This window comes from Mobula hypostoma, chromosome 3 (assembly GCF_963921235.1).
Source record: "Mobula hypostoma chromosome 3, sMobHyp1.1, whole genome shotgun sequence".
NCBI lineage: Eukaryota > Metazoa > Chordata > Chondrichthyes > Myliobatiformes > Myliobatidae > Mobula > Mobula hypostoma.
This window is the reverse complement of record NC_086099.1, coordinates 151,034,888-151,061,999: the sequence shown is the minus strand read 5'-3', so window position 1 is coordinate 151,061,999 and position 27,112 is coordinate 151,034,888. Positions and strand designations below refer to the sequence as shown.

Below are 27,112 nucleotides of genomic sequence, written 5' to 3'. Positions count from 1 at the left end.
CCAGAGACCCTTGGAGCCTCCTTACATCCTTCACCATATTTACAATCCAAATTTAATTCACTTTGCTAGATTGTTGTATCATCCTTATTACCTTAAATTGGTCTTATTGAAAATGAAGACAATAGAAACATATAACCCAGCAATGTAATTTGCATTGCTGGTTATCTTTAAAAAAAAATAGAAAAGTTTTGGAAATACTCAACAGGTTAGGCTGCAACAATAGGAAGACAAATTATTATAATGTTTCAGGTCACATACTATTCATCAGAATGGTTACTGTTTGTTTATTTTTAAAGTGGATGGTGGTTGGTCATGTTGGTCTTCATGGTCCAAGTGCTCAGTTACTTGTGGAGGTGGACATTACATGAGGACACGGTCCTGCAACAATCCTGCACCTGCCTATGGTGGAGACATCTGTCTGGGTCTGCATACTGAAGAAGCTCTGTGTAACACACATCCTTGTCCAGGTAGGGAATATAGAATATATCAGGGGTCCTTTAAGTATCCTTACTGAAGAATTACTCTGCTGTTTTCAAAATGATTTTTGTGCAAATGTGTTGATGAATGTAAGAGATGGCTAGACGTTGGAGAAATGTGCAGAAAGTCAAATAATGTTTCCATTTTTTCCCTTCAAGATGGAAGAGTTATATGCAGAGAGGAGTGATATCTTGCAAGTTAGAAGGCCAAACCAGGGTAGGACTTAGTGAATGGTAGGGCACTGAGAAGTGTGGTAGAACAAAGAGATCTGGGAATACAGATCCATAATTCCTTGAAAATGGTGTCACAGGTAGATAGAGTTGCAAAGAGAGCTTTTAGCACATTGGGCTTTATAGATCAGAGAACTGAATACAAATATTGGGAAGTCACGTTGGTGAGGCCAAAACTGAAATATTGTGTGTAGTTCTGGTCACCTATGAACAGGAAAGGTATCAATAAGATTGAAAGAGTACAGAGAAAAGATTATAATGTTAATGCCGGTTTGAGAATCTGAGTTATATTTAAAGACTGAATAGGTTTGGCTGTATTCCCAGGAATGCAGGAGAATGAGGGGAGAATTGATAGAGGTATAAAAATATATATATAGATATGCCAGCAGGCTTTTTCCACTGAGCATGGATGAGACAAGAAATAGAGGTTAAAGATTAAAGATTAACTTTATTTGTCACATGTATTTTGAAACACGCAGTGAAATGTGTTGTTTGCATCAAATCAAAGCAGTGAGGGTTGTGCTGACCAGTCTGTAAGTGTTGCCACATTTTTGGTGCATGCCCACAACTCAGAACATGGGAGGAAATTGGAGCACATGGAGGAAACCCACGATGGTGGGGATTGAACCCTGGTCTTACAGCTGGTGCTGTGGAAGGTGTAATATTTAAGGGGACTTGAGGGGGAGCAACTTCACTCAGAAGTTGGTGAACACGTGGAACGCGCTGCCAGTGGAAGGGGTGGTTGCAGGTTTGATTGCAACAGTTAAGGGAAGTTTGGATGCCTACATGGATAGGAAAGGCACAGAGGGGTATAGTCCCAGCGTGGGTCGATGGGACGAGGCTGAATAACAGTTGGCCATCTAACAGGATAGCCTGTTTCTGATCTCTAGTGCTCCATGACTCTATATAAATTATATTCTGCAAAGTTCCAGTTGGTGTTAAGATAACCACCATTCTCACGCTCTTAAACTTTTCGATGATTTTAAGTTCCCTGGCCCCCACCGCTTTATTTTCACCATGGATGTCCAGTCCTTATATACTTCCATCCCCCATCAGGAAGGTCTCAAAGCTCTACGCTTCTTTTTGGATTCCAGACCTAATCAGTTCCCCTCTACCACCACTCTGCTCCGTCTAGCGGAATTAGTCCTTACTCTTAATAATTTCTCCTTTTGCTCCTACCATTTCCTCCAAACTAAAGGTGTAGCTATGGGCACCCGTATGGGTCCTAGCTATGCCTGCCTTTTTGTTGGGTTTGTGGAACAATCTATGTTCCGTGCCTATTCTGGTATCTGTCCCCCACTTTTCCTTCGCTACATCGACGACTGCATTGGCACTGCTTCCTGCACGCATGCAGAACTCGTTGACTTTATTAACTTTGCCTCCAACTTTCACCCTGCCCTCAAGTTTACCTGGTCCATTCCGACACCTCCCTTCCCTTTCTAGATCTTTCTGTCTCTGTCTCTGGAGACAGCTTATCCACTGATGTCTACTATAAGCCTACTGACTCTCACAGCTATCTGGACTATTCCTCTTCTCACCCTGTCTCTTGCAAAAACGCCATCCCCTTCTCGCAATTCCTCCGTCTCCGCCGCATCTGCTCTCAGGATGAGGCTTTTCATTCTAGGATGAGGGAGATGTCTTCATTTTTTAAAGAAAGGGGCTTCCCTTCCTCCACTATCAACTCTGCTCTTAAACGCATCTCCCCCATTTCACGTACATCTGCTCTCACTCCATCCTCCCACCACCCCACTAGGAATAGGGTTCCCCTGGTCCTCACCTACCACCCCACCAGCCTCCGGGTCCAACATATTATTCTCCGTAACTTCCGCCACCTCCAACGGGATCCCACCACTAAGCACATCTTTCCCTCCCCCCCCCCGCATTCCGCAGGGATCGCTCCCTACACAACTCCCTTGTCCATTCGTCCCCCCCATCCCTCCCCACTGATCTCCCTCCTGGCACTTATCCGTGTAAGCAGAACAAGTGCTACACATGCCCTTACACTTCCTCCCTTACCACCATTCAGGGCCCCAAACAGTCCTTCCAGGTGAGGCATCACTTCACCTGTGAGTCGTCTGGAGTGATATTCTGCGTCTGGTGCTCCCGATGTGGCCTTTTATATATTGGTGAGACCCGACGCAGACTGGGAGACCGCTTTGCTGAACATCTACGCTCTGTCCGCCAGAGAAAGCAGGATCTCCCAGTGGCCACACATTTTAATTCCACATCCCATTCCCATTCTGACATGTCTATCCATGGCCTCCTCTACTGTAAAGATGAAGCCACACTCAGGTTGGAGGAACAACACCTTATATTCCGTCTGGGTAGCCTCCAACCTGATGGCATGAACATCGACTTCTCTAACTTCCGCTAATGCCCCACCTCCCCCTCGTACCCCATCTGTTACTCATTTTTATGCACACATTCTTTCTCTCACTCTCCTTTTTCTCCCTCTGTCCCTCTGAATATACCTCTTGCCCATCCTCTGGGTCACCCCCCCCACTTGTCTTTCTTCCCGGACCTCCTGTCCCAGGATCCTCTCGTATCCCCTTTTGCCTATCACCTGTCCAGCTCTCGGCTCTATCCCTCCCCCTCCTGTCTTCTCCTATCATTTTGCATCTCCCCCTCCCCCTCCAGCTTTCAAATCCCTTACTCACTCTTCCTTCAGTTAGTCCTGACGAAGGGTCTCGGCCTGAAACGTCGACTGCACCTCTTCCTATAGATGCTGCTTGGCCTGCTGCGTTCACCAGCAACTTTGATGTATGTTGCTTGAATTTCCAGCATCTGCAGAATTCCTGTTGTTTATGGTTATGAAATGTAGTTCAGATAAATACGTGACAGAAGAAAATGTATCACAACATAATAACACAAATTATGATGGATTTGATATTTTAGGACAGCACTGTGGTAGAAGTATTTCACTGGTGTCCCTTGTACTCCCCAGGAGAATCGGGCATTCACTTGAGTATCATTATGATTTACAATTGAAACCCAAAAGTCAGCACAGGGCAAACATTCAGTTAATTTGGATACTAAGTTCATACATTGAGGTTTATAATTTGAATATTCCTTGCTGATCAAAATGGTTAGACAGTATTATGTCATCCATTACCACTTATTCAATATTAAAAGAGATGAAGCGCTTGAAAACTATCAGTAACGTATTTCAGAATGGTACATTACTTATTTATTGCTCACTTTATGCTGAGAGTATGTTTATGATTTTACCTTCCAATGTAGATAACTGGTCAGTGTGGTCATCATGGTCAGAGTGTGGGGTATCGGGTTCACAACGACGTACTCGCCACTGCAAAATATTATTTCCAGTGGGTTATCAGTGTTCTGAGAACAGCAGTGAGAGCCGAGCCTGTACCTATGACTCCAATTTCATCCCGGGTAAGTAGTCTGTCACGAGGAGTTGTGTTCCTAAAGTTAACCCAAACTTTATAGTTAAATATGAATTAGTGTTTTTGTAACTACTCATATTTATCTTACTACTTCTAAAAAATTGTGAGCAATGGTCAGATTTGGTAATGGTGTAAAGCAAGCCTATTCGTGCACACACTTGAATTCCCACTCCAATGCAGCAGTATGACATAAAAAGCAGCAGTAACATTCAGGGTGATCAATTCTGACCTAGCAAATCATCTGCAAAAAAAAACCTAACTTTTCAATGTTGTGCAAATGAAAATTGATTTTTTTTCCCCGAGTGGAATGCAATTATAATGCTTCTCGGGTTGGGTCACCAGGATCTTCCTATTATTCATCATTTTGAACAGGTCAGCAGTTTTCTGTGCCAGGAGCTTGCGTCGTGGTGTCATTCCGTATGCATTACTCATTTCGAACACCACCATGAGTAATGAGTTCATGTTGTTCTGTAGTATTCAGCACTTAGGTCACCTGAGAGGGCCAGCAACTTACCACTGCATTACCCACCCCACCTGGTTCATCACTCGCTCCTCTAACTGTCCATTGCAGGCCTCCAGTTCACTGCTCAGTCCCTTGACAACTCGCTTCATCACCCCTGTCTGAATTCCAGGACCCCAACACGCCGTCCTCCCACCCTCACTGCCAAAGCACATCTCTTCATGGGGGTTCAACTGCAGCAATTAAGAGAAGTTTGGATATGTACATGGATGGGTGAGGTTTGAGGGGGTGGGTTGTACTGCTAATCGGGGACAATAACAGCTGCACTCAGAGAGGACATAATGGAGGGCTTGTCTGCTGAGTCTATATGGGCAGAACGCATAAATAAGAAGGATACAATCCCTTTGATAGCATTATACTACAGACCCCCAGACACCCCCCACCCCCACCACAAAAGCAACTGGGACATTGAGGAACGGATATGCAGGGTGATTAAGGAAAGGTATAAAAACAGTAGGATTGTTGTCATGGGGACTTCAACTTCCCTAATATAAATTGGGACCTTCCTAGTGCAAGCTGGGGCAGAGGTTGTTAGGTGCATCCAGGAGGGTTCCCTAATTCAAAAAGTAGATAGTCCAACAAGAGGAGGGGCTGTTATGGACCTGGTGCTGGGTAATGAGCCTGGCCAGGTAACTGATCTTTCAGTGGGTCAGCAATTAGGCAACAGTGACCACAACTGCTTAATTTTTAACATAGATATAGATGTGGATAAGTATGGACCTTGTGGGAGAATATTAATTGGAATAGGGCAAATTTCAAGGGTATTAGGCAGAAACTAGGGAGAGTTAATTGGGAACAGATGTTTTTGGGAAAATTCACATCCAACATGTGGAGGATGTTTAAAGACCAACTGCACTGAGTACAGGACAGGTATGTTCCAGTCTGAAGGAAGGACGGGGATGGCAAAGTAAGAGAACCTTGGATGTCCAGAGAGGTGATGAATTTTGTCAAGAAGAAAAAGGAAAAGTATGTAAAGTTTAGGAAACTAGAATCAAACAGAGCATTTGAGGATTAAAGAGAAGCCAGAAAATAACTCAAGGAGGAAATTAGGAAAGCCAGGCGGAGCCACGATGGGACCTTTGCAGGTAGGATTAACGAAAAACCCAAGGTATTCGGTACATATATCAAGAGTAAGAGGTTAACTAGGGAACAGGTATGATTACTCAAGTATAAAGTGGGGAACATTTGCTTGGAATGTGGAGGATGTGCGTGAAGCCCTTAATGAGTACTTTACACCAGTATTTACTGAGGAGTAGGACGTGGAGGATAAGGAGATCAGCGCTGAGAGTATTAATATGAAAGGGCATTTCGAAGTAATGGAGGAGGTAGTGTTATGTCTCTTAAAGAATATTAAGGTGGAGAAGTCTCCAGGTCCTAATGGGATATACCCCAGGTTATTGAGAGCAGCAAGAGAAGAGATTGCTGGGGCCTTGACTAATATCTTCATGTACTCTCTAGCAACAGGTGAGGTCCCGGAGGACTGTTGAGTAGCTAATGTTGCTCCATTGTTCAAGAAGTGAAATAGGAATAATCCTGGAAATTATAGACTGGCGAGTCTCACATCAATGGTAGAAAAACCATTATTGGATTAGAATTCTTAGGGATAGTATTTATGAGTATTTGGAAAGCCATGGCTTAATTAGGGAGAGCCAGCATTGCTTTGTGTGGGGCAAGTCATGTCTTAGTAACTTGATTGAGTTTCATAATGAGATGACAAGGGCTATTGTTGAAGGTAGAGCTGTGGATATTGTCTACATGGATTTTAGTAAGATGATTGACAAGGTCTCTCATGGGATGCTCATCTAGAAGATTAAGGTGCATGAGATTGGTGAATTGCCCATTTGAATTCAAAACTGCCTGTCCATAAGAGGCAGGGTAGTAGCTGAAGGGCTTATTGTAGCTAGAGTCTCTGATTAGTGGTGTTCCAGAGCAACCTGTGCTGGGACCTCTGCTGTTTGTGACGTATATAAATGATGTGAATGAAAATTTAGATGGGTTGGTTAGTAAGTTTGCAGATGATATGAAGATTGGTGGTATTGTGGATTGCATAGAAGACGGGCAAAGAATACGAGATATAGATCAGATGCAGATATGGGCAGAGAAGTAGCAGATGGAGCTTAACCTGGCCAAACGTGAAATTTTGCACCTTGGTAGGTTGAATGTAAAGAGGCAGTATACTGCTGATGAGCAGAGGGATCTTGGGGTCCAAGTTCATATCTCCCTGAAAGTGGCTGCACAGGTTGATAGGATGCTTAAGAAGACATATAGCATTCTTGTCTTTATTATTTGAGGCATAGAGTTCAAAAGTCAGGAAGTTATGTTACTTTATAAAACTCTAGTTAAGTTGCATCTGGAGTATTGCAAATAGGTCTGTTTGCTCCATTATGGGAAGGATGTTGAGGCTTTGCAGCGGCTGCAGTGCAGTTTTACCAAGATACTGCCTGGATTAGAGAGCATGTGCTATAACGTGAGGTTGTGGGGTTGTTTTCTCTAGGGAGGTGGAGGCTGAGGAGAGATCTGATAGAAGTTTATAAGATTATGAAAGGCATAGACAGAGTAGACAGATTGTTTATTTTTCCTAGGGTTGAAATATCTAATACCAGAGGACATGCATTAAAGTAAGAAGGGGTAATTTCAAAGGAGATGTGAGGGGCAAGTTATTTTACACACAGTGGTAGGTATCTGGGGTGCTGGTAGAGGCAGATACATTGGAGAATTTTAAGAGACATTTAGATAGGCACATGAATGTGAGGAAAATGGAAGGATGTGGACAGAGGGGATTAGCTTAGTTGGCAGGACATTGTGAGATTGAGGGCCTGTTCATGTTCTATGTGCATTTGCTCCACTTCTTCATCAAGTCTTGGATGCCAAGCACCACATGGATAGCATGAAAGGACATGATTGAACCTGGATTTCTGGTGCTGTGAGGCCTGCATTATTGAAAGTGACATTACTCAAAGGGGATATATGTCCAAATTACTGTTTTTTTTTTCAATAGACATTTCAGCCCAGTTTCAAGGTGAGCAAATTTTCGTGGTGACATTTACATAGCTGTAACTCAGAAATCTCATTACTGTTTGTAAGACATTTTATGTATTTGTTTACTTTGCATTGTTTCAATGTTGGCAAAGTTGCTTTTATTCCTCTTCTCACATTTTCCTAAGTAGATGGTAGAGGGTTTTCTTCCTAGAGTAACGACAGGAGTGACGATTATTGTAGTGTTATTAGGTAGGTAAATTCATGTATTCAACCCTGGTCTAATGCAGAGGTTCCCTACCATTAATCGAGGTGTCTGTGGGCTCCAGGTTCGGAACCCTGGTCTAAAGCGACATTTGAGTAGGTGAACATTACATCACACTCTTTATGTGTATTTAGCGTCTGCCAGATTCTTGTAACTATGGTGCTGAGTTATGTTTGCTGCTGTTCAGCTTGCAAGTAGTGATGAAGGATGCCAGGGAAGTAGAGTTAAGATGTGATGATTGGGTCATATCTTTTTCAAGATGGTCATTGCCTTCTACTGTTTGCTCAAAACTCTTAAGTTATCATTTATTAGTCCAACCTGCATATTTCTTGGAGTTCCATGAGATGACTATAACTTAAAGTCCAGGAGTTGATCAGTATTCAACCTCCTAACCACCCTTATTAATATGCTACTGAACACCCAATTTAAACCATGCTACTCTGGAGAGAAGTTGAGTGGTGGCCTAGAATTGCTGCATAGGAGATTGGAAGAAGAAATTGTAAGCTTGTCCAGGTACTAGTTCATACCTCTTGTGAGTTGTCTTTTTATGAGCTACAAATAGGATCATTCTGTTGTATGTTTTGTGTTCAAATTACTCAGACAACAATGATGTAGGTCAGATGGAAAATAAGAAGCAAAAGGTTTCACATTGTCCTTTTGAATAATGTGCCTGGAGGTTATTCACGTGAAATGCTCCAACCCATTGGTTTATGGAAGATGTTGAGCGAATAACATTTTAATTTGAAATCTGGTAGGTAAAAATTACTTAGAATGAAGGAGAAAGCAAACACACACAAAAGCGGAACATATATTTTAGTCATTCTCATTTTCCAATATGTGAGAACATGTCTGATAACTCTGACAAGCTTCCACTGCAGATTCAAATCAGACAATTAGCTGAGCAGAGCTATCTCTGTAACAAATGGAGTCAACTGCACAATTCGTAACTAATCATAAATCAAAGCTGCCGTGACTGAAATGGAACGGTCATCTGTTCAAACATGATACAAGCACATTCTTGGTGTAAGCAGGTTCCAGTTTAGTTCCTTGCTAAGTAATCCTTGGTTGATCACAGTTTTGCAAACATTAGTTCAACAAGCCTGAATATAAACAACTATTTTTCAAGTTTAGCTTTTGAACTACATTCATAATTCCATTGTATTTTGAAATGTTTATTATAAGTCTTGGCTGTGCAGTTGCATAATACGATTTTACAAATAAATATACTGTACACAATATTAGCTTAGTTAAGATGTGATTTTGAGTTTTAAAATTATAATTTATTGGAATAAAGATCACTGGAGTAAAATTTACTCTGTTTTGTGTTTTTCATTCCCTGATATTCAATGGTATTATCAGCACTGAATCCCCAATTATCGATATCCTGGGAGATGCGATTGTATAGAAACTGAACTGTGATAGGTGTGTGCAGTTTCAGGTCAGAGGCAAGGAATCCTGCAGCAAGTAACTTGCTACCTAACTATCCAAAGTTTGTCCATTATACACAAGGCTCAAGTCACTATTGTGATGGAATACACTCCACTTGCCAACATCCAAGAGGCTTGACACCATGCAGGACATGGCAGCCTCCTTGAAAGACACCCCATACGCAATATTCACCCATTCCACTGGCGCCATAGAGTAGCAGCAATTTGTACCATCCACAGCATGCACAGCACCATGTCACGAATACACTTTAGACAACATCTTTCAAACACATAACCACTACCCGCTAGAAGGAGAAGGGCAAAGAAGGCATAGGAACACCATTGCCTACAGTTGTCCTCTAAGCCACAGACTGACTTGGAAACGAGTTCCTTTACCATTGTCAGGTTAAAATCCTGGAACACTCTCCTTAATAGCATAGTAGGCATTCCTACACCTCAAGTTCAAAGTAAATTTGTTATCAAAGTACATATATATCAACGTATACAACCCTGAGATTCCTTTTATAGCAGGCATACTCAGTAAATCCAAAAACACAGTGGAATCTTTGAAAGACTGCATGCAACATGACGGACAAATAACCATGTGCCAAAGACAAAAGAAATAAAATAAGCAATAAATATCGCGAACATGAGATGAGAAGTCCTTGAAAGTGAGCCCATAGGTTGCGGGAACAGTTCAGTGATGGGGCAAATGAAGTTGAGTGAAGTTATACCCACTGGTTCTAGAGCCTGATGGTTGAGGGGTAATAACTGTTCCTGAATCTAACGATGTGGGCCCTGAGGCTCCAGTACCACCTCCATGATGGCAGCAGTGAGAAGAGAGCATGGGCTGTGTTGTAGGGATCCCTGATGATGGATGCTGCTTTCCTGAGACAGTGCTCTGTATAGATGTGCTCAGTGGTGGGGAGGGCTTTACCTGTGATGGACTGGACCATATCCACTACTTCTTGTAGGATTTTCCATTCAAGAGCATTGAGATTATCACACCAGGTTGTAATGCACCAAACAATATACTTTCCACCACATATGTGTAGATGTTTGTCAAAGTTTTAGATGTCACGCCAAATCTTCGCAAACTTCTAAGGAAGTAGAGGCGCTGTCGTGCTTTCTTCATAATTGCACTTATGTGCAGGGCCCAGGACAGGTCCTCAGAAATGATAACACTGAAGAAGTTACTGTTGCTGACCCTCTCCACCTCTGATACCTCAGTGAGGATTGGCTCATGGACCTCTGGTTTCCTCCCTCAGAAGTAAATAGTCAGCTCCTTTTTCTCACTGACATTGAGTAAGAGGTTGTTGTTGTGGCACCACTCATCCAGATTCTCAATCTCCCTCCTAAATGCTGATTCACACCACCTTTCATTTGGCCTATGACAGTGGTGTTGCCAGGAAACTTCATTATGGCATTGGAGCTGTGCTTAGCCACACAGTCATAAGTATAAAGGAGTAGAACAGGGGGCTAAGCACACAGCCTTGTGGTGTATCTGCACTGATGGAGATTGTGGAGGAGATGTTGTTGCCAATCTATACCGACTGGGGTCTACAAGGGAGGAAATTAAAGATCCAGTTGCACAAGGAGGTGTTGAGGCCAAGGTCTTGAAGATTATTGATTAGTTTTGAGGGGATGATGGTATTGAATGTTGAACTGTAGTTGATAAAGAGCACCTTTGTTATTCAGATGTTCCAGGGTTGAGTGAAGAGCCAAAGCTATGGACCTGTTGTGCTGGTAGGCAAATTGGAGTGAATCCAAGTGGCTTCTCAGGCAGGAGTTTATATGTTTCATCACCGAATTTCCAAAGCATGTCATTTCAGTGAATGTAAGTGGTCCTGGACGATAGTCATTGAGACAGGTTACTATGTTCTTCTTAGACACCGGTACAATTGAAGCCTGCTTGAAGCAGGCGGGTACATCAGCCTGCCAAAGCAAGGGGTTAAAGATCTCAGTGAACACTCCAGTCAGTTGATCAGCACAGTTCTTTAGTACTCAGTCAGGTACAGTACCCTATCTGAACCAGATACTTTGTGTGAGTTCACTCCCCTGAAGGATGCTCTCATGTTGACCTCAGAGACTGAAGTCACAGGGTCATCAGGGGCTGTGTGAGTTTGTGAAGGTTCCTTCATGTTTTGATGGTCAATGCAAATAGACAATAGACAATAGGTGCAGAAGTAGACCATTCGGCCCTTCGAGCCTGCACCGCCATTCTGAGATCATGGCTGATCATCTACTGTCAATACCCGGTTCCTGCCTTGTCCCCATAGCCCTTGATTCCCTTATCCATAAGATACCTATCTAGCTCCTTCTTGAAAGCATCCAGAGAATTGGCCTCCACTGCCTTCTGAGGCAGCGCGTTCCATACCTCCACAACTCTCAGGGAGAAGAAGTTCCTCCTCAACTCTGTCCTAAATGACCTACCCCTTATTCTTAAACCATGCCCTCTGGTACTGGACTCTCCCAGCATCTGGAACATATTTCCTGCCTCTATCTTGTCCAATCCCTTAATAATCTTATATGTCTCAATCAGATCCCCCCTCAATCTCCTTAATTCCAGCGTGTACAAGCCCAGTCTCTATAACCTCTCTGCGTAAGACAGTCCGGACATCCCAGGAATTAACCTAGTGAACCTACGCTGCACCTCCTCCACAGCCAGGATGTCCTTCCTTAACCCTGGAGAACAAAACTGCACACAATACTCCAGGTGTGGTCTCACCAGGGCCCGGTACAAATGCAAAAGGATTTCCTTGCCCTTGTGCTCAATTCCCTTTGTAATAAAGGCCAACATTCCATTAGCTTTCTTCACTGCCTGCTGCACTTGCTCATTCACCTTCAGAGACTGATGAACAAGTACTCCTAGATCTCTTTGTATTTCTCCCTTACCTAACTCCACACTGTTCAGATAATAATCTGCCTTCCTGTTCTTGCTCCCAAAGTGAATAACCTCACACTTATTCACATTAAACGCCATCTGCCACGTTTCTGCCCATTCACCCAGCCTATCCAAGTCACCTTGAATTCTCCTAACATCCTCATCACATGTCAGACTGCCACCCAGCGTAGTATCATCAGCAAACTTGCTGATGTTATTCACAATGCCTTCCTCTAAATCATTGACGTAAATCGTAAACAGCTGTGGTCCCAATACCAAGCCCTGTGGCACCCCACTAGTCACCACCTGCCATTCCGAGAAACACCCATTCACTGCTACCCTTTGCTTTCTATCTGCCAACCAGCTTTCTGTCCATGTCAATATCCTCCCCCCATGCCATGAGGTCTGATTTTACCCACCAATCTCCTATGTGGTACCTTATCAAATGCCTTCTGAAAGTCAAGGTACACCACATCCATTGGATCTCCCGCGACTATCTTCCTGGTTACATCCTCGAAAAACTCCAATAGATTAGTCAAGCATGATTTGCCCTTGGTAAATCCATGCTGGCTTGGCCCAATCTTATCACTGCTATCAAGATATGCCGCTATTTCATCTTTAATAATGGACTCTAGCATCTTCCCCACTACTGATGTTAGGCTAACAGGGCGATAGTTCTCTGTTTTCTCCCTCCCTCCTTTCTTAAAAAGTGGGATAACATTAGCCATTCGCCAATCCTCGGGAACTGATCCTGAATCTAAGGAACATTGGAAAATGATCACTAATGCATCCGCAATTTCCAGAGCCACCTCCTTTAGTACCCTAGGATGCAGACCATCTGGACCTGGGGATTTGTTAGCCTTCAGTCCCATCAGTTTACTCATCACCATTTCCTTCCTAATGTCAATGTGTTTCAGTTCCTCTGTTACCCTATGTCCTTGGCCCATCCATACATCTGGGAGATTGCTTGTGTCTTCCCTAGTGAAGACAGATCCAAAGTACTTAGTAAATTCGTCTGCCATTTCTCTGTTTCCCATAACAATTTCTCCCAATTCATTCTTCAAGGGCCCAACATTGTTCTTAACTATCTTCCTTCTCTTCACATACCTAAAAAAAACTTTTGCTATCCTCCTTTATATTCCTAGCTAGCTTGCGTTCATACCTCATTTTTTCTCCCCGTATTGCCTTTTTAGTTAAGTTCTGTTGCTCCTTAAAAATTTCCCAATCATCCGTCTTCCCACTCCCCTTAGCTCTGTTATACTTCTTTTTTAATGCTATGCTATCTCTGACTTCCTTTGTCAACCATTGTGGCCACTTTCCCCCCTTTGAATCCTTCCTTCTCCGGGGGATGAACTGATTTTGCACCTTGTGTATTATACCCAAGAATACCTGCCATTGCTGTTCCACTGTCTTTTCTGCTAGGATATCCGACCAGTCAACTTTGGCCAGCTCCTCCCTCATGGCTCCATAGTCTCCTTTGTTCAACTGCAATACTGGCACTTCTGATCTGCCCTTATTCCTCTCAACTTGCAGATAAAAACTTATCATATTATGGTCACTACCTCCTAATGGCTTCTTTATTTCAAGATCACTTATCAAATCCTGTTCATTGCACAACACTAAATCCAGAATAGCCTTATCCATGGTCGGCTCTCGTACAGGCTGCTCCAAAAATGCATCCCGTAGGCACTCTACAAACTCCCTATCCTCTGGTCCAGTACCAACCTGATTTTCCCAGTTCACCTGCATGTTGAAATCCCCCATAACTACTGCGACATTTCCTTTGCCACATGCCACTGTTAACTCCCTATTCAACTTGCACCCAATATTCATGCTACTGTTTGGGGGCCTGTAGATAACACCTATTAGGGTCTTTTTGCCCTTACTGTTCCTCAGTTCTATCCACACTGACTCTACTTTTCCTGATTCTGTGTCCCCCCCTTGCAAGGGAGTGAATCTCATTCCTCACCAACAGGGCCACCTCACCCCCTCTGCCCACCTTTCTGTCCCTTCGATAGCACGTATACCCCTGTGCATTCAATTCCCAGGTCTGATCCCCCTTCAAATATAGAAGGCATTGAGCTCATCTGGAAGCAAAGCCTTATTGTCACCTATGTTGCTTGGTTTCACATTTTAAGCCCTGCCACAGCTGTCAGGTGTCCTTCAGTGATCCAAGTTTAATTCAAAATTGTCACTTCACCCATGAGATGGCTTTCCGGAGATCATACCTGTTCCTCTTGTATTTTACTCGTCACCAGATTTGAATGCCTCTGATCTGGCCATCAGCAGATTGTGGCTCTCATAGTTCATCCAGGGCTTCTAGATGGGGAAGATTCTGAATGATTTTGTTGGGACACACTCATCTATGACTGTGTTTATAAAGTTCGTGAGAACAGTGGTGTATTCATTCAGTTCCTCAGATGAGCCCTTGAGCAAGGCCCAGTTCACCAACTCGAAGTAATCCCACATCCACTGCTCTGCCTCCTGTGACCACCTCTTCAATGTACTTATCTCTGGAGTCTTGCTCTTTAGCCTCTGCCGATAAACAGGTAGGATAAGGATAGCCAAATGATCAGATTTCCCAAGATGATGTGGTCTGGCATGGAATGTTAGGTCTCCATCTGTTCAAGAAATCAGCTCACCATCACCTTCTCAAGGGCAATCAGGTGTATGCTATTAAATTCTGGCTCAGCCTACATTCTTTGAATGAATAATTTTGTAAAAAAGTTTCATTTTCTCAGCAGCTTCACTCTACCTGTTCTCACTCTCCCTTTGTTGGTGTTCTTCCTTTGACGGAATGTAATCTTGCATAATTGGGTGGCTTCACCAACCTCGTCCAAATGGAGAATGTGATAGGATATATTCACCTTGCGAACAGGTATCTAACTTGCTACACGACCGTACTCAAGCTCGCTCCTCCATCCATTCAAAAAGCAAGGAATTCCCCAATACTTATGCCTTAAACTACATAACTAAAAACAGATGTTGTCATTGTCTCATTGTAGTAATTTTGTTGTGTGTTATCTGCTGCCTTCTTCTGTAAACGCTAACAGTGAATGTGCTACAAATCATTAGCTTTAAGGTGCTTTAGGAATTTTAAAGTTGTGAAAGGAATTACTTCAGCATGTTCTTCCGTTCTGGGAGTGTCACCGATTCATGCAGTGGGTAATAGTGATATCAATGTCCTACTCTCCTATTACTACAAGCAGGGTCAGGTAACTCAAATGACTACATAGACAGAAGTTCCTTGATCTGTGGCTCAATTGAATAAACTCATTGGCCCTCTGGAGAATTTTTTGAGACTTGCACTTCAAATATGCATTTTTATTAATGTAAGCAACTCTATAACATTTTAAAATTATTTCCTCAGAAGTATATATTGCCAAGTCCAGTTCAGTGGAGAGAAGATGTGGTGGTAAGTACTGAATTCCTAGTCAGCAATTTGAAGAAAAGTTGCAAACCATTCCATACTTCACTTAAAGAATACTTAAATGATTTTTAAAAAATTCTTTGCAGAATTCAACATGTTCCATATGATTGCTGTGGGACTCAGTTGCTCCATCTTAGGCTGTCTGCTGACATTACTTGTATATACTTACTGCCAGCGGTATCAACGGCAATCCCACGAGGCCACTGTCATCCATCCGGTTTCTGCAGTTCCCCTCAACACCAGCATTACAAACCACGTCAATAAACTTGATAAATATGATTCTGTAGAAGCCATTAAGGTAAGATATTCCAACTCTGAATTTCATCCTTTCATTTCTTACTGTATAATTTACAGTTAGTTGATAGAATACCATGCAAATAATATTCCAATTTGAAGTTACCAGACCCTGATGGTCTACTGTGAAGGTAAGATAACAAAAGAAACATAGTTTACTTGCAGTGTGCATATTTTTCATAAAACCCTTGGGGATAGAAATCTCGTTAATATTAGAGATATTATTTTCTGCTATGAACAACCACTAATGAATTGTACTTAAGAAATTACTGTACTGAAGGCATTTGCTTAAACTAAAGGAGCATTGTGCACCAAGAAAACTTTATCCGAATTATGAAAATTATTTAACTGGAAATTAAATAATTTTTGCATAATTTGATGTTCTCTAATAATTTTGTCCTTTTATAAGGCAGAGAAAGCAACATTAGACTTGGTAGGTGGAATGAAGGAGCTGATTATGTAACATTCCATGAAATTTTCAATCTTAAATTGGTAGGACAGAAATCAATTTGTTCATTCTACTCTTTTATCTCTTAGTCACTAAAGTTGAAAATTGCCATGATCCTATTCAGGGAAAAATGCAGTTAAGCCTTTACATTTTAAGGAGTACTTGTAGGAGCTTTTGAAAAGGGTCTCAATCTTTTTCTGGGGATTATATTCAAAATTTTGATTGGGGTATGTATTAATTGGCTGGATTGAGGTATGTGAATTATGCAACTGTTTAATAATATGCCATGAAGTTTTGGAGAACATTGTGGTATCAGATTTACTTCTAAATTGCAAAATTTATAGATTGCCAAAGCCATCCAAACATGATCAGGATTGAATTCAGTAACTCTGTGCACCTTGCACCAATAGTCATAGTTGCTGCCTTTAAGAAAAGCTTTTGAGATGGAGGTTGAAAGTAATTTCTAGTTTTAAACATAAGATTTAAAAGGTGAAACCCTTCAAAGTGGTATGTGTGTACATTATAAGTCATACTGTGCATAAAATAGTAATAAGCAATATCTTTATTCTCTAGGCCTACAACAAAAATAACTTGATCCTTGAAGAACGAAATAAATACTTCAACCCACATCTGCATCCAAAGTCTTTCTCCAACACTTATTTCACAGACTTAAATATGTATGATGACTATTAGAATGGACAATATCTAATACAGACTGGACTACTAACTAAAGGTCCCCTTTGAATCTGGAATGAAGATGAGACCCATAATTCTATTCTTGCCATTTACTCGTCTATAACATAAGCATCAGCGGCTACAGTAGAAATGATCCAGAAGATGATGAATTCCCAGACAAATTAGAACTAACTAGTTCTGTTCTGCAGTGGATAAAAATGAGGATGGCTCACCTTCCATGAAAATGAAGAATACTATAAGGTATAAAAAACAAAATGAAAAATAGCGCCTGTGAACACAACATTGATAGTTAATGAACAATGTATTTTTAGGAAGTTCTTTGATGTAGCAGCAAGAACCAGAATTAATTCATTGACTTTTTGGAAGAGTGCTGTAACAAATAGAATGAGATTCCGTGGTGCTTTCATGAGATCGTTGCAGTCTGTTTTGTAATGATAGCAATGTTCATTTGTATTAAGTGTACTTCATGCCATTCCAAAGGCCCTGCCAGCTGCAAAGTTCAATGTCTGTTCTTATTCAGTTTTTCAAAAACGGTGAAAAAACAGATTGTAGCTGTGTTGCTATTTCATTTTACATAATCTATTGTCCGTCTCATTATTGGCCAGTTTAAATATAGTGCTTAAGAATGCAGACAATCATGAAAATATTTCCCATGTGAAACTCACACAACTGCAAATAACTACCTAATGTATGGATAGTGTGAATGGTTAAGTATGTAGTTTAACAAAATGCTCAGTTGACCCACTGACTTCATATAACTGTAATGCTGAATCTAAAAGTGACTTTTGTACAGTCCATCTACTGTAAATACATGCAATTTTGCTGTATTTAGGCTAATTATATATCCTATTTCTTGTTTGTCTGGAGAATCCTACAGCTGCAAATTCAGATTGCTTCTCACAGCCACCATCTTCTGCATGAAATATATTATGGTAGTCGCAGAGTCATTTTCTGCCTGATTATTGTGGTTTATGGGGCTTCTGTCAGCTCTATCAGATGTGAGTTTTGTGTTTTACATTATATTCAGTAGTATGCTAATTTTTAGCAGATGTACAGCTATTTGATTCAGTTAACAAATGATTATTTGTTTTTAATAAGCTTATAATAGAGAATCAAGATAACATCAAAAACTATATTGAACCCTTGACAGATTGAGAATGTAATAAGAGCAAAAGAGGGTTCATTTCCTCTATTGCAACTTGAAGCATTCTCGTTAGATTCCTTTGTGTACTATTTAGTGTAGTACGTGATCTCATTAGTATAATTGGGTTAACAAGTTTGTATTTCTCATAGAACATGTTACCAGTTAGCAAACTCAAAGACATTCATTGCAACTTGAGCTGGTAAATGTCAACTTAATACTTCCAGATCAGATCAGCAATTGAAACAATGAGGGCTAGAAATTGTCTTGAGTAGCAAAATCAGATATGCACTGAATGAATTAATCTAAAACCTGATTATTGCACATGATCAGTGATTAGTATGTGCATAGCACATTTTCACAATTTTGTCCTAGGTTGCCCATGTGGATGAAGTGCATGCATGTGGAGTGGTGTCCATTAGGTGCTTCGGACAAATTAATTTACATTGACAAGGACTTCAAATGCCACAGGTTAATTATACCAGTCAGGCCTTATTTGTAAATTTAAAAGGGACCAATGCTTGCATGCATCTTTTGAATGAAGAATTTCTAGTTCTTTAATTTTTTGGTCACTATTAAAGAAACACACAAGGAAGACATTTGTGGAAGTCCTGAGAATAATTATTTTCCTCTCCATAATCAACAATCTGCCAAAAAAATCACATTTTAAGTTGAAAAAGGTTGATAAACAAAATTTTTTAAAAAGGGAATGATGGCAAAATGAAATAAACTTGTAGAGTACTGGAATTACTCAGGTGAGGCAATATCTGTGGAGAGAAAAGTTTAACATTTCAGGTCAAAAAGAAATCTGTAACACCCATTAATTCCAGACGTCATCTCACGTTTACATAGAATTTCATTGACCTGAACTATTATCTCTGTTCCTCTAACTACAGATCTTACCCGTGTATTTCCAGCAGTTTCTGATTTTTTTCCACCATTTTTATAATTTCTATTAGACTGAATGAAGTGTATTTAAAATAAAACATTAGATGTTTTAACATTTTATATAGTGATGGTTTATACACCATCATTAAACAGCATCATATAAAACAAAAAAATCCCTGTTAATTGTAAATTTTACGGAGTAGGATTCATGCCTGATTTTGTGTGATATGGATATTTATCAGAGGTGACCACTGAGTTTACTGTAACCTGCTCAATTTATTTGTTAATGATGGTTAATTGTGCAGTGTGCAATGACTCTTTACTTTAATTCTCAGTATCTTCAGGCCTATGTAGACAAACGTTAGATGATTGTCATTCGGGTGTGAACAATGGTAGCAGCATCTTTATGGAAAGTAACATTTGACTTAAATGTGAATGCTGGCTTTCACCATTGCTGTAGTAACTGGAATGCAGTATCAATGTGAGCAGAAACGATAACTGAGTGAATTTTGTAACGGATGGCTAATCTGTCACTGCCAGCTCAGTTTTCAGTGACAAGCTTCAACACTTACCCCAGTACTTCCATGTTGTATTTATTAATGTCTGTGATTTTTAACATTTAACTAGAGCAAAATGAAACACATTCAGCACTTCATTTGAGCATTACAGTTACAGATCCTGCAACCCACATGGGTGGTAGGGGCCCTGTACAGAGAGTGCTGCACCAGTTGCCTCCATCTCTCAGGTTTGTGGGTGAGTGTCTGGGTTGTGGCAAAGCTCTCTCCGGTCCCCTCTGCAATGTTGTCTGTCCATTTCTTCCTCTGTCTGCCCCTTTTTCTTTTCCCCTGCACTGTTCCCTGAAGAATGGTCGCTGAGACATACCATCTCAGTTTCCTCTTCTTTGCTGTGGACGGTAGATCTTTGTAGTGTCTTGTGTGCGGGTGATGATTCTTTGTACTTTGTTGTTTGAAACATGGTCTGTATAGGAGATGCCAAGGAGTCTTCTGAAGCATCTCATTTCTATGCCTGGATCTTCCTTTGCATTTCTGCCGTCAAAGTCCATGACTTGCATGCATACAAGAAGATGGAGAGCACAAGTGCATGCAGGAGGTTCAAATTGGATCTGAGAGTAATGTTGTTGCCTCTCCAGACTGGTTTTAGTTCAGGCAGTGTTGCTATTGTTTGAGCTGTTCTTGCATGATGGAGCCAAGATTTAACAGTCTCTAGTTCCTGTCAGATTGTCTCCTCACTATTTCTCATCAGCTTGGTTTTCTCTGCACTGGTCTCCATGCCGTATCTGGTAGGTATATCATCCAGATGGTTCACAAGGCAGACCAATTCATCCTTACTTCCTGCCAGCCCATCAACGTCATTCGTGACCCTGAAGTTGGTTATGATCTGTCCTCTGATGCTGACTGTACTGATATGGTCTTCCAGGGTATCTGTCATTATTTGCTCCAGGAAAATGTTGAACAGCGTGGGTGAAAGGAGGCAGCCTTGTTGGACTGCAGCTGATGTGTGAAACCACTCTCCAACTGTGCCTTGAACAAGTAGTGCACTGCTAGGTTTGGTTAGAGCTGCTTTATAGTTTGGACCAGCCTCTGGCCCAGGTTGTATCTCTTCATTGTGCCCCAGAGTGCATTGTACCACACCCTATCAAATGCCTTCTTGAAGTGTATGATCACATGGAAGATGTCCTGTTGATGTTGGTTGTGTTTTTCGCAAAATACTTGGAGGTTGAATATCTGTCCTGTTGTCCTGCTTCCACTTCTGAATCCGGCTTGCTTGTTGGTGATTAGTTCTTCTGCCTGTGGTTTCAGTCTGTTCAAGATGACTTTCAACATCACTGCTTGCATGGCTGACAAGACTTATGGTTCTATAATTCTGGCACTGCTGTAAGTTGGCTTTCTTTGGGAGAGTGATGATGAGTGATTTTGTCCAGGGTGTTGACCATTCTCCAGTCTGCCAGATTTTGTTGCAGATATTATTGAAGATGTCTATCACTGTCTCTCCTCCGTGTTTTATCAGCTCAGCTGGGGTGTTGGCTATTTCTGCAGCTTTCCTATTCTTCAGCGATCTAATGGCTCCTTCTACTTCTTCCCACAGAATTGGAAAGTCATCGTGGTTTGATGATTCCTGGTTTGCAAGTATGCTGGGGTCTCCTTGGTTTTAAAGGTCTGAATAATTCTCAGTCCACCTGTTGAGAATGTCTTCATCTTCTGTGAGAGAGCTTCCTTCTTCGTCCTGGATGGTGCTGATTCGTGACTGTCTCTGCTTAGTAAGGTCCTTCACAATTTGGAATGCTCACCTGCAGTTGTTCTTGTTCAGGTTATCTTCTATCTCTGTACACTGTCTCTCAATCCATTCATCCTTGGTCTTGATGATATTTTTCCTGATCTTGCTGACCTCTCTGCATGCTACAGCTCCTGTTGTTGTGTTCTTAGTTTTCTTCAGGTCTCTTCTAGTGTCACACATTTCCAGGATCTCCTCTGTTACCCAGGGTTGAGTTTTCTGGTGGTGTTTTCCTATTATCTCATTGGCTGTTTCTGTCATCACTTCATTGAACTTAGCTGTCAATGCCTCAGCATCTTTGTCAAGCGTCAGCAGTGGTGCAAATGCTCCACCAACTGTAACTGAAGGATTCCTTCAGTCTCTTCAAGTTGAATTTTATTCTGATATTCTTGGGCTTCTTGTCTTTCTTCAGTCTGATACAAAAGTTCATTATCACCAAGTCATGGTTTCTTCCAATATCAGCACCTGGGAACATCCTTGTTGTGGCTCTCTTGACCCCAGATTGACACCAGTTCTGTCTCAGTATGTAACCAATCTGGCTGTAATGTATTCCATTGGGTGCCTGCCAGGTCCAGTGTTCTCTGTTCTGTTCTCCAAGATGTGTTCTCCAACACATCTGCTGTAGCTGGTGAACTCATGCAGGTATAATCCTCGCTCATTTATTATGGCATTACAGGAGAGGCTGCAGAATTCCTTCCTGTCTTACAGTGCATCTGCATCCACCTTGGCATTCCAGTCCCCCTGGATGATTAGAATATGAGCATTGACTATACAAAATAGTCATATTTTGGTGGTACATTACTAACCAACCCATCCATATTTTCATCAAGGTCACTTACATATATTAAGAAACAGCTGAAGTGACAAACTGAATCCCTGCAGAGCATCACTAGTCACAGACCTCCAGCCAAAAGAAGTCCCATTGACCACTGAAAAGGCAGTCTTCTATGGGCAAGTCAGTTCCCAACTTAAATGGCCAATTCTCCGTGGATCCTTTGTACTGTAATTTTCCAGATGAGCCTACCATGACAAACACCTCACTAAAATCTATGTAGACAACATCCACAGCTCTACCTTCATCAGCCATCTTCATCATCTACTTGACAAAATTCAATCAAGTTAGTAAGATACAACTTGCTCATACAAATCCAGCCTGACTGTCCCTAATTAAGCCTTTTCCAAATGCTCAGAAATTCTATTCCTCAGAATCGAGTGGTTTCTGTACCACCAACATGGGACTGACTGGTCTGTAATTTCCAGGGTTATCCCTAGTTCCCATTTTGAATAAGTGTTAGCATTAGCTACTCGCCAGGTCCTCTGGGACCTCACCTGTGGTTGGAAAGTAATTTTTGGTCGAGCCCCAGTAATCTCATCTCTTGCCTCTCCAATAATCCGGCGTATATCCCGGCAGGCCCTGTAGATTTATCCAGCTTTTTTTTAAAAAGAGATTGAACACCACCTCCTCCTTTATCTCAAAAATGTATTGGCATATTAGTTTGCACTTCAGCTTCAGATGGTCCTGTTTCTCAGATGCAAAATGAGTTGTCATCTTCTCAGACTGCTATAAAGGCAATCCGCGAACAGACAGTAATGTAAAATGAAAACCATTCATTAAAAGAAAATTGGAGAGCAAAAATATAGAGAAGTAAATACAAAAGATCACTGCACCATTTTTTTCCAGGTCATAAATAGAAATACCTAACACCCCTGAACAAAACATTTAATTTCAGTCATGTAGATAGTTTTCTGTGGCAGCCTGGCAGTGCAATTTTAGAGCACCCTATAATGCTTTTCATGGAATAAGTCTTTGAATGAAGTGATGTTTGTTTGTTTTTAATACAATGTGCATGAAAAAAGTTTGCAAATTGATGTGATGGCCTTGCATTGATCACTACTAGTTTGGAGAAAGACCATGCATAGCTATGCATTATACCACAGTCCCACCTACCTGAAGGAGATTTTGCAGGGTGTTAAAGCAGGGAAAACTGGGTAAATGAAACTTTGCAATATACAAATGCCCACTGGAACTTGTAAAGAATGCTCCTTGGGGTGAGGGAACTTCTATTGAAAACTGTTAAATGGACTGCCCAATGGAGTGTGATTTGTTGCTGTGTATTATGTAATATGTACGCAATGTATTTCAGCACAATCTCAGTGTAAAATAATTGTACTATATTTTTGTATTTTAGCTAAATGTAAATAATGTATCTTGAACAAACTGTGTGTGACCATCAGAAATAAAAGTGTAAATATGTGTCTCTTAAACAAGAATCAGAGAGAATAATATGAAAGCGAATTATGTAATGATAAGTGGCAATGGATATAAAAAACTGAAGTTTAATTTTCACTACAAATAATAATCTTCCATTTTGATTAATGTTCTCTGTTTGTTCAAATAAAAGCACATGGCATGTTCTTAAAGAGTTGACCAAGATTCAAAATTTGAGAGCATGAAGTTGGTGAGAAACTAGTGCCATGGTCAGTAATTGGTTGGAATAGAGATGAAAGGTTTCCTTCTCTGACAGTGAGTTCATAACAAGTAAACGTTTGCAGATACTGGAAATCTGAAATAAAATGGAAAAATGCAGGAGGTATTATGTCAATGAGGCAGCAGTTTGGAGAGAGGAACAGCTTCATTGTCAGTAACCTTTCACTGGAGTTAGAAAAGTGAGAAATAAAGTTAGTTTTGAATTGCCAAGAGCAGAAGGGTGGAGAGCACAAATTCTTGATAATGATAGCTCATCTGTTGGGAATGCACTAACATGAGGCAGTTTTGTGTCATTAACAGCCTGCAGAGGGGCAAGGAAAGGATCCAAATCTGGAGATTTGGAAAAATGGGATTTCTGGTTCTGATATAAATTTAAATTGTCCCAGTTCTCAAGAACTGGTACAAACAAGTGGCTTGTTGCATTTCTAGCCGCCTCTCTGCTGTTTATCTATATTATCTCACCTCAGTTATACAAGAAGAAATATTGACCACTGGTTCTTTCAGAACCGAACAAGGCCTCTGTTTACCAGCCAATGGCACTGTTTTTACATTCAGATGAAATAATAAAATAGTTGAAGACAGAAATAATGAACTTGAGGACTTCCAACTCTGGTTCATCATGTCCTCTCGTGCCCAATCAAAAATAGATTTACAACAGAAAGGTGAACAAAAATAAGTGTTTTCTCATGTAGGTTATTTTAACAATGTCCAGGAAATTAATCTAGACTTCCTAGTGATTCCAGAATGATCTGGAGAGGTCAGTAACCTTATTATCTATAGCAATCTCTCTCAACGGTTAACCACTAATTGTTTCAGATCACAGATCCCCTGTCCTCAAATAAGTTTCAAAATATTTATGAGAATGGACCCAACTGCAAAATTCCAGAGGTGGCAGTGGCCACCCTTGTCATCAAAATAGCCTCTGACTGACATCAGCAAGGGAGTAAGTACAGTAATCTGAAGTCAATGGTAATTAAAGGGCAAGCACTTCAAAACTGGAGTTGCACCCGATCCAAAAGAGTGTCAGAAACCCCTCAGAACACTGTCCTAGGTCCAAACACCTATAGCTACTTTATCAAAAGCTTTCTCAAGAGTACGAACGTTTGCTAATGATGGCACAATGTTTTATTCTATTTTCCATTCCTCAAAAAATAAAGCAGTTCATACTTGTATGCAGTAAAAGAAATGTAACACTCGGGAAGGGGTAATAATCAGCAAGAAGCATTGATTTCATGCCAGTCACATGCATGACAAGCACCCACAAGGGTGAGTCTGCATTTTGTATTAGTTTAAGTCACCCCACAGTCAATATTACGGGGATCACCATAGACAGAAACTCCTGGATAAAAGTGCAAGTCAGAGGCTGGGTGTCCTTTACTCAGTGACATCACCTGATAAACCATTTACAAGTCATTATCCTGGCTGAAGCAATTATACCCGATTATCCACCACTCTAAACATTTACAACAGGTGCACTGTTGTTGCAGATATTCGCCTTTGATAGCACTTCTCAATTGCATGAGATCTACCACAAAGGTTGTCGGACAACAATCTGTTGGAAACAGGAGGGTCACATGCCACCCTGATCTGAAAACATCTCACCATTGCTTCATTCGAATCTGGGTCGAAATATTCCCAACAGAAGGACCAAAGCAACAGGCCATGAATGTGACTTGAAATAATCATAACAGCAACAACTTCTGATCAATAGACGTTGGTCTTGCCATTGGTTCACAAATGTACACACAAGGCTCCTCAATATAACAATTCTGGGCTAACTCGAAATCCCAGCCTCCTCCATCATTCTCTGTTTTCTTGAACTTCACTCAAATAACAAACTTGGAGACAAAGGTACGGTCTTTCATTGATTCTATTATGGTTCTTGGCTTTATTGAGTACTGTATGCCTGCAAGAAAATAAACCTCAGGGTTTATATCATGGCATATGCACCTGTACTTTGAATATATATTTACTCTGAACTTCAAAGTTTTAAAGTCAGAGAGCCAGATCTCCTTATAAAACAGCTTACAGTCTGCCCCAGTAGGCAGCTTTCTGCTTCCTTCATCTAAGAAGCAAACATCTGGTGCTGTAATTTGCTTGAAGTGGGAAGCTGTTAACAGTGGATGCTGGGAACCACAGTGTAGACGCTCAACCAGTGAGTTTTGGATGAGTAAGAAACATGGACTAAAGTCATAACCTGTACAGATGAAGGTATAAAGAGAGAGAGAGAAGAAAAACTTGAAATGTAGAAAGGAGACACAAACAAAAAATATACAAAATATATAAACCCTAACTAAGGATAACACTCCACATATTAATGACATGATGGAGGGATTGCACAAACATTGCATTGTTAATATTTAGTTGCACAATTAACTACATGATTGAACTAGCTATAGCAAATTTAATAGACAATTAATGTGTAAATCCAACTAGTTGTTAAAAATAAAGAGAGAAACAGAGGATAAGGTTTGATTTCTATTTGGAAAGCAGCAGGTGGTGTAAAATGAACAGCAAGTTCAGTAGATTTACACTGCATCATCTATCTCTCTACATCCTGAACTTGCTGGCTGATAGCACATTAGTGACAGCATGCAGAATTAACAAAATACAGTGGTAACTGCATCATGCCCAAGGAAATAAAGGTGAAAATGAAATAAATCAATGCTTTGACTATGTTCAAAGCTCCAAAATTTCAACCAATATTGTAAGTTGATCCATAAATAAGATTAACTCAGTGAATATGCATTATTTTAATTAATTAATTAAAAATATATTAATGTTTTAAACCTGCCCACGGTAATCAATTTTATCGAAGTGACTCCTTGAGATGAGCAGCCACCTTAAAGCTGCAGAATACAAAAGCAATTGTGATGGGGAAATGAGATTTAGTTTGGATGATTCCTACTAAATCACACTTTACAATCCTCCTTAACCTCTGGCCAGCAGGGTCAAATAAACAATATGAAGCAGAATAGCACTCAGTCCAGACAGCCCCACACTCTGCCAGCAATGCAGTATTATTTGCAGTCATGTGATTTATAGCATCAAATATTATTTACTTCATGTTGCTGAAAATGTATATTGATGGAGGAAGAGCTTAAAACAGACCATCCTTTACTGAAAGGTATAACTCCCAAAAACAAGTAGAATCTGATGCAATGCACATTTCTTCCCCGCTAAAAAGAAACTGAACCTATACAATTAATTCAGCTATTTTGCACATGGGAAGTTACCCTAGTTAACTAT

The 27,112-nt window shown here is 40.8% G+C and overlaps 1 protein-coding gene across 4 annotated transcripts in view; it reads left to right on the top strand.

Moving 5' to 3' along the window:
• The window catches only part of sema5a (sema domain, seven thrombospondin repeats (type 1 and type 1-like), transmembrane domain (TM) and short cytoplasmic domain, (semaphorin) 5A), a 245,070-nt gene extending 221,292 nt beyond the window's left edge, over window positions 1–23,778 (top strand). For 3 of the 4 annotated variants that reach the window (XM_063043864.1, XM_063043861.1, XM_063043862.1), the window contains exons 18-22: window positions 297–467; window positions 3,948–4,103; window positions 15,557–15,601; window positions 15,703–15,914; window positions 16,932–23,778. In XM_063043864.1, coding sequence (XP_062899934.1) covers window positions 297–467; window positions 3,948–4,103; window positions 15,557–15,601; window positions 15,703–15,914; window positions 16,932–17,051 — 704 coding nt within the window. In that variant the 3' untranslated portion in view covers window positions 17,052–23,778. The remainder of the gene's footprint in view (window positions 1–296; window positions 468–3,947; window positions 4,104–15,556; window positions 15,602–15,702; window positions 15,915–16,931) is intronic. The other variant, XM_063043863.1, reaches the window with a different exon arrangement.
• The last annotated feature ends 3,334 nt before the right edge of the window (window positions 23,779–27,112 follow it).